This window comes from Dermacentor albipictus, chromosome 4, assembly GCF_038994185.2.
Source record: "Dermacentor albipictus isolate Rhodes 1998 colony chromosome 4, USDA_Dalb.pri_finalv2, whole genome shotgun sequence".
Lineage (NCBI taxonomy): Eukaryota > Metazoa > Arthropoda > Arachnida > Ixodida > Ixodidae > Dermacentor > Dermacentor albipictus.
The window spans coordinates 914,087-922,743 of record NC_091824.1 but is presented as its reverse complement, the minus strand read 5'-3'; the positions used below and the strand labels follow the sequence as shown (position 1 = coordinate 922,743).

The 8,657-nt window shown below is 45.1% G+C and overlaps 1 protein-coding gene across 1 annotated transcript in view; it reads left to right on the top strand.

Annotated features, from left to right (window-relative positions):
* Window positions 1–272: 272 nt before the first annotated feature.
* Window positions 273–8,657, top strand: part of mRpL32 (mitochondrial ribosomal protein L32) — a 149,457-nt gene continuing 141,072 nt past the window's right edge. The window contains exon 1 of the mRNA XM_065424628.1: window positions 273–514. Coding sequence (XP_065280700.1) covers window positions 421–514 — 94 coding nt within the window. The 5' untranslated portion in view covers window positions 273–420. The remainder of the gene's footprint in view (window positions 515–8,657) is intronic.

The window sequence follows — 8,657 nt, the reverse complement described above, 5'->3', positions numbered from 1 at the left end:
TCTTGCCGCCCACGCATCCTGTCGATTCTGTGCTGCAAGCTCGGCTAGGGACAAACGGAGCTGACAGCTTTCTCTATGCTGACAGCTTTCTTCCCCGTAGTAGCTAGGCGAAGAGAAATTTTGAGCACCAAAAGTCCCCACATTTCTCTCTCGCAACTACTGCTCTTCGCGCGTGCGCAGAAACAGCGGTGAAATCCGAAGTGCTCGTCGCGACCACTGCTCCTCGCGCATGCGCACAAAGAGCAGAGAAATCCAATTATGAAGTGCTCGTGTCTGCTACCGAGTGTATGCCGAGTGCGTGCAACCAGCGCCGGCCTCTCTCAAATGACCGTCTCGACCGTCTCTTCATTGGGGCTGTTGGTTTTATTCTGAGGTGTTGCGTCCGCTGTTGTCAACCGTACTCTCAAACGGCGCTTCATTATGGCATTTTTCTCTGTTGTGGAGAAGATTCTCAGGTTTTCTGACGCTCTTCTCAACAATGCCAACGGCTTTGTTCGTGTGAGCCAACTCAACAGTAAGTGTTACGCACTTATATGGGTGATGGTTTTGGGCTAGTTGGTTTTCCATTAATTAGACTCTGTGGTACAGCGCGAAGCCGGACAGGGGACACAGGAAAAAAAACTAGAGAAGCGCTTGTCCTCGTTTTTTCCTGTATCCCCTGTCCCGCTTCGCGCTGTACCACACAGTCATTTAAAATGTTCCGCACTGTGTGCACGTGCTAGCGACGCATCATTCGCGGGCGGCGAACAGGCTTTCTGTGCTAGCCCACCTTGGTCGCGCGTCAGACGGCCGTCACTTCGATTTGGCTGCACTTGCTTTATAGTGTTTTAAGCACGGTTGTGCCGCACGTTTATTTCTAAAATGAAATGCAACGTGCAAGTCTTAAAACGGTCGTTTGCTTCCCCCTCTTCCGCTACCCCTTGGGTGCCCCGGAGAGCCTGCGCCGCCTCCGTTATAGTCTCAAGTGCTATCCTGAGGCCTCCGTTTGCCGGTTACATTTGCCCTCCTGGAGCAATGCTAAAAAATCCACTCTATCGTCGCGGCGAAAGAAGCGGCCCGCGACATACATCAGTCGGAACCTTTCCATCGTTCTCTCGTAGCCGCACTTTTCTCCTGGCGTTTTCTGCCTTGATGCTACTCCCATTGGTCAGAGAACAGACGACTTGCAAAATGGGGCGCGTCCTCTTCCGTGCAGCGGCAGTACTACAAAATTACGGCGGAAAACGAGGCGTAAGTTTGACCGAGTGCTTACAGACCAAGCGATAGTGGCCGCTTCCCGGCAACTATAGCAGAAACTTCACCAGGCAACATGACCCTTAAAATTTTGTATCCAAGAACTCTGCAAAGCGAAAGTCTGTAAGAAATACTGAAAATAATAAAGCAGCACATCGTCAAAGACAAGTTAGATTCAAACACAAACAAATTAGAAGCTAGTTTGTGCCACCTACTTGGACGCACTGCAGCACAAAAGTATTGTATGAAGCAACAAAGTATCTTGTGGTGATAGAATATTGCTCTATATGGCAAAGCATTATGCAAAATAGAAGTGAGGCTTGCAGACAGGACACAAGAGTAGAGAAGTGGACAACACGAACGCCGACTATCAACTGAAGGGGCACTGAGGCGAAAAAAGAAAGAAGACACAAAACTCATCTGCGCATGCTCAGGAATGGTATCACCACGTGTCAATTGGGTACACGTGCCGGCCTACGTGAGAGATAACTGTTAAGGTACTTAATCTCTTATGTAAAGTAACCGAAGGCTGACTCGCACGCGCACTTCCACCATTATAGATATGCCATGCCTCTACCATAAGACGCATATCTTCATTCTTATGCCTGTACAATATCGCGCATTCATCTAACTCTGGCGTGCAGTTACAATCTCGGCAATGTAGCGAAAGATTAGAAGGCGATCCACCGGTTAACGACCTTTTATGTTCCATGAGCCTCTGATTGATACACTGTCCCGTTTGTCCTTCGTAGAACTGGCCACAGCTAAGGGGAATTCTATAAACCACACCCACATGACAGTCAGTAAAGCAGTTCTTATTGTGCTTCACTGGACAAATATCTGTTCGTTTTTGCCTTTTACCCGCTCCTTTTTATTCTGTACGGCAGCGCAAATCTTACCTAGCTCATTGGGAGCAGTGAAAGCAACATTAACATCATATCTACTAGCAACTTCTTTAAGCCTGTGCGACACTGAATGAATATACGGAATAGCCACTACTCTTTTTTTTCTATTACTACTTTCTGTAATCACGTCCATCCCTCTCGAAACCGACTTCTTTAGGCGCTCAGCCACAGTGGCCACCGCTACACTAGGATACCCTGCTTCTAATAGGCGCTGGACCTGCGCATTAAAACTGGCGCTCATTTTGTGCATGCAGGATCTGGTGAGGGAAGACTTAAGGCACGACATGGCAATTCCGTTTTTTTACTGAATGCTTGGATTGAAAGTTTAGCAACGGCTTCGAACATCTTGGGGAGTACTGCCAACAAACATGATTTTGTTCGAAGATCAAGGAAATGTCAAGATTGTAACTGCACGCCAGAGTTAGATGAATGCCCGATATTGTACAGGCATAAGAATGAAGATACGCGTCTTATCGTAGAGGCGTGGCATATCTATAATGGTGGAAGTGCGTGCGTGAGTCAGCCTTCGATTACTGTACATAAGGAAGAGATTAAGTACCTTAACAGTTATCTCTCACGTAGGCCGGCACGTGTACCCAATTAACACGTGGTGTTACCATTCCTGAGCATGAGCAAATGAGTTTTGTGTCTTTCTTTTTTCGCCTCAGTGCCCCTTTAGTTGATAGTCGGCGTTCATGTTGTCCACTTCTCTACTCTTGTGTCCTGTCTGCACGCCTCACTTCTATTTTGCATAATGAATCCTTACCAACTAGCTCAGCTTTCTGTCGTTCATGGCAAAGCAATGCAATAAAAATGTTTTCGATAGTGAATAATAATTTGCTCTCTTAGCTGTGTGATTTGGAATGAAAAATGAAGCATAACTAGCTTTGATGCTGACATGGTGATATTCTAACAAAATTCATGCGCTTGTTGGTTCATACTATCAAATGAATACTGGTAAGCACAGTTTCAAGAGGGACAAGACACCTACACGCGGGACAAGCTCTACTCGCAACAAATCTTTATTGGGAACATTTTGCCTACATATGTATACAGCAGAACAAGATTGGGGGAGCACAGTGCCCATCAAGCCACAGATGCATCATATCACAGAGCGCACAGACTGCAGCAGCCTTTCTAAAAACTCCTTTTCTTTGCTGCACAATACAACCAAAATATAATTAATAGAGGCACTTTCTTTTTAATATGAAACCCTTCCGCGATTTCCCTGGCCGAAGCATTCCCACAGCTACCTAGAATCCAAATACCTGAAAGAATTTGTACACAGGTACAGGGCCTACAATGCATAGGCAAATGAAATGAAGCTTCATTAGCTACTGATCGCTTGTGTGCCCGTGACCGATCATTGATGCATCATTCAGTTTGTCTGATATAAACCTTTCTGAAAGTAAGTGAAATCTCGTGCACAATGCCAACGGCGCATGTGACTTAAGTCCTGGCTTGCTTCTTTCCACAGATGGGTTTCCTCGAAGGTCCCGAAATGCTTGGGCACAGCCCAGCAAGTTTGTGTGGTGCAGGAAAAACAATAGGCAATTTGTACCTTTTGTAATGGAGTGGCAGTGCCTTGTCCGTCTGCCTAAAGGACCTGGAAGGACGAAACCGAAGCCTGATCACTTTACCATGATTTAAGATGTGCAATTTCCACAGCACATTTCCCTGATCTTGGAAGAATGCTAACATAATCCTAATCCATAAGAAAGGGGACGCCAAAGACTTGAAAAATTATAGACCGATCAGCTTACTGTTCGTTGCCTACAAACTATTGACTAAAGTAATCACAAATAGAATCAGAAACACCTTAGACTTCTGTCAACCAAAGGACCAGGCAGGATTCCGTAAAGGCTACTCAACAACAGACCATATTCACGCTATCAATCAGGTGATAGAGAAATGTGCGGGATATAACCAACCCTTATATGTAGCTTTCATTGATTACGAGAAAGCATCCGATTCAGTCAAAACCTCAGCAGTCATGGAGGCATTACAGAATCGGTGTGTAGACGAGCCATATGTAAAAATGCTGAAAGATACCTATAGGGTCTCCACAGCCACCATAGTCCTCCATAAAGAAAGCAACAAAATCCCAATAAAGAAAGGCGTCAAGCAGGGAGGTACGATCTCTCCAATGCTATTCAATGTGTTTACAGGAGGTATATAGAGACCTTGATTGGGAAGAATTGGGGATAAGAGTTAATGGAGAATACCTTAGCAACTTGTGATTCGCTGATGATATTGCCTTGCTTAGCAACTCAGGGGACCGATTGAAATGCATGCTCACTGACCTGGAGAGGCAAAGCAGAAGGGTGAGTAAAAATTAATCTGCAGAAAACGAAAGTAATGTCTAACAGTCTCGGAAAAGAACAGCAGTTTACAATAGGTAGCCAGGCACTGAAAGTAGTAAGGGAATACGTGTACTTAGGGCAGGTAGTGACTACAGATCCGGATCATGAGACTGAAATAATCAGAAGAATAAGAATGGGCTGGGGTACGTTTGGCAGGCATTCTCAGATCATGAACAGCAGGTTGCCATTATCCCTCAAGAGAAAAGTGTATAACAGCTGTGTCTTACCAGTACTCACGTACGGGGCAGAAACCTGGAGGCTTACGAAAAGGGTTCTACTTAAATTGAGGACGACGCAACGAGCTATGTGTAACGTTAAGGGATAAGAAAAGAGCAGATTGGGTGAGGGAACAAACACGAGTTAGTGACATCTTAGTTGAAGTCAAGAAAAATAAATGGGCATGGGCAGGACATCTAAGGAGGAGGGAAGATAACTGATGGTCATTAAGGGTTATGGACTAGATTCCAAGGGAAGGGAAGCGTAGCAGGGGGCGGCAGAAAGTTAGGTGGGTGGATGAGATTAAGAAGTTTGCAGGGACAACATGGCCACAATTAGTACATGACCGGGGTAGTTGGAGAAGTATGGGAGAGGCATTTGCCCTGCAGTGGGCGTAACCAGGCTGATGATGATTTCTAAGACCCTCAAAGAAGGACCGGGGCTTAACATTCAACTGAGTGTGCATGCACACAAGCTTCTTGGGCACATGAGCTTGGGTGGCCAAAGAAGCATAAAATGATGATAAGTGAAGGTGCCTGTTGGATGGTGTTGATGGCGTACTGAAGACAGATGTCCCCCTTTATGAACTAAGGATAAAATGAGCACTGTTGTGGAATTTTGCAAGGAAAATTATCTGTCTTTTACAAGCGGATAAAGATGGTGGCTTTATGGTGATGCCAACAGCTATGTTTGGTAAAAAAAGCTGCTGAGGCTTTAACCAAGAACTTTGCGCCTGCAAGAGCGAGCATGACCAAGCTAAAGACAAATGCAGTTTCATTGTGTCAAGATATGGAACTATCTAGGTTGGCTAAGTTTATTATCGATTGTAAGCCTTCATCACTATGTCTATATTTTAGCATTGAAATGCATAAATTTTACATACCTTTTAACAGTATTGTAAGTGAGAAGGGTACCTGGGCAGCTGCAGCTCATCGAATTTTTAAAACATCTAAACGCTCTGGGTATTGGTGACCCTTATGTCGTTAGAAATTCGAAAGAAGTGACAACTTCCTTGGGATCGCATAATTCCTGTAAGTTTGCGTTTTCCATAGATATTGAGGACCTGTTTCATTCAGTACCACTTGCTGTGTTTTTGCCTGCTGTGCGCTCTTGTATTGAAGGAAATGGTGATATGGCATCCCAGAACTCTGCAGGGATTTCTGTTGAGAATTTTTTAGTTTTGCTAGGATGTTACCTATGCTCAACTTGTTTCTTTTTCAGCAACACTTCATTTGGGCCTAGTTGGTACATACTTCTGAACTAAACGTAACAGCGCAAACTTATAAGACGAGCCACAAAAAGAAAGACACGACACACACTGGCGCTGACTAACAACTTCTTTTTTCCTTCCATCGTCGATGCATTTATATACCTAGGCCACATAATCGCGCAGGCGCACAGAATGCATTACTGACGTCAGCCATCTTATCATATACGCAAACGTATGAAATCAAATTCTGATTGGTGCAGGGACAACGATGTGTCACTAACGCAATTATTTCCTTGTCTTTTTATGTGATAGGCCTCTAAGGCAAGCCGCGCATGTTCATTCTTGCTTTTTCCAAGGATAATTGTCCGATCAAGTCGCGCCTCACAATTGCTGCAAGAGTTTATATGCGCAACCAAGTGCGCTCCTTTATCTATATTTTTGTTTAGTTTTTGCGCATGTTCCCTGAGTCGCTCATTGACGCAACGCCCTGTCTGACCAACGTATGTCTTACCACAAGAGAGTGGAATGCCATACACCACGCCGACAGCGCACGACACGTATGAGGCATCATGCCGGATTTTGCATCCTCCTCTGTTCTCTCCGCCGATCGACGATGGAAGGAAAAAAGAAGTTGTTAGTCAGCGCCAGTGTGTGTCGTGTCTTTCTTTTTGTGGCTCGTCTTATAAGTTTGCGCTGTTACGTTTAGTTCAGAAGTTGTTTCTTTTTGATGAGGTTCATATCCAGTGAAAGGGAAATTGTATTGGTATGTGTGTTTCCCCAGCTTTGTGATATTCTATTAGTGTCTATTGACTGCGTCTTGAATAGCCTTTTAGACAACCGGAAGATACTCCGTTTTTAAATATGTAGATGACTTTCTCATGATTTTCTATTCTAATACCTTCCATATGAGTACCTGTGCTGTTGAGAACATTGTGAACCTCCTTTGACTACGTAGAAAAGGCTTAGTTTTTACTCCTCAACTTCTTAATAATGACATCTTGCTGTTTTTAGATATTAACACGCATTTTTGTGGGCTACATGTTTGCTGGAAATACTCTCCGTGAGCTCGTAAAGAGCTCTTACCGTTTGATTCATCACACAGTCAGATGGTAAAATGAGCAATCGCAACTGAATGTCTAGAGTTGGTGCTAGTGAAGCTTTAATTGCCAGATTGAGTGCCTACAGGCGGCTGGTTTCCCTAACTCGATTTTGACAGCTGTGTCCGAGGCCTACCTTCAGAAACTGGGCCTCTTAAATTTTCAGAGTTCTGGCAGCCAGATGGCAGCCAGCTAGTTCCAGTCCTGATAGGAAGTCATGTGGGCTGGGATCCCAAGACAACCCAATTTCTACCCGAAGTTTGCAGAATCGAATGCAGGGGCAGTTCGCTGCGCGATAAATGTAAAAATGCTACCTGTATGACAGCACTCGGCATAGTTGGCCCATTTATCTGTTGCCATTTATCTGTTGTATCTGTTGAAAATATATAGCTAAATTCAGGGATACAATCTCTTTTGTGAGATTTCACGCTACTCAGCACAGGACGTGCACTGGGCCAAGCTCACTTTGCAAAGTGCAACAGACTGCCTCTGGCCTGTCCGATGCCAAGACGCAAAATTGTGCTTAAGTTGTATCCCTGAAAGCAATCGCTTGAGGACCCCTGCTCACAGCGATCGTGCTGCCTACAGGCGACAGTGATAAGCTGTTGTTGTGTCATCACTTGACAACATGAAAAAGCAGGATATCAGGTACATAGACACGCAAAAAATTTAGTGCCGACCTGCTTGGGTTTCAATTTTGGAAAGTTTGTTTCGGCTGATGGTGCTTCTCTTATGACCCTAAGGAGCTAGAGATGCGGCTGCCGCATGAAAATGCACATCACCTGTGACTAACGAAAAGTTTCACACAAAAAACAATATTGATCGTGATCATGAGAGCAATAACCTAATTTACCTGTGTCTTTTACTCAACCAGTGCAATCTTAACATCAGTGACCTGCAGTTCGAACACATACCGGTTTCGAGTTGCCACCCAAGCATACGACGGAGAGACGGAGTGAACACGGTCTACCTGCAATGCCTTGACTAACTGCAGAAATAGGAGATATCACCGCATATGTGCACGAGATATGTGAAAAGGAACACTGCCAGATAAAGATGAACCGAAAATGTGCCGCAGTCTGTGTGAATGAATGTTTACAACTTGTGCGGAACACGATGCAGATAACATCCACGCAAGCAAGCACAGCGCGCTGTTCACTGCCGGGAAGAAGCCTTCATGGGACACACACACATACTTGCAATGCGGAACGGTGCGTTAGAACCTAAGAACATAATGCTAGAAGTAAGGAAATTCGAAGAAGACTAGCCAGTCAGCTGAGCGAGGTAAAGTCCTCAAGTACCCTTGTTGTGTAACGCACCGCTGTGTCTGTGTATCTGTTTCTTTCTTCGTCCTCGTCCAGTCGCACTTATACACACTACCCTTGTTGCAAGTTGTCAAGTCCCCACAAAGATGGTGGTGAGGGCTCATCGCTTCCTTTAGTCATCTGCTAGCCAGAGAACTTCCAGAGAGCAGCCAGATCAATATAGTCCTGGCTGGTTTTGGCAGCCTGCGGGTAGCCAGAATCGTCCAGCCCTAGTAAAACGAATGCCCAGCGGAAGTGCGTGGCACAGTGGGCGGAGCAAAAAACGGAAGGCACCCTGGCAGGCTGTGGCAGCTCGCGGGTAGCCAGAA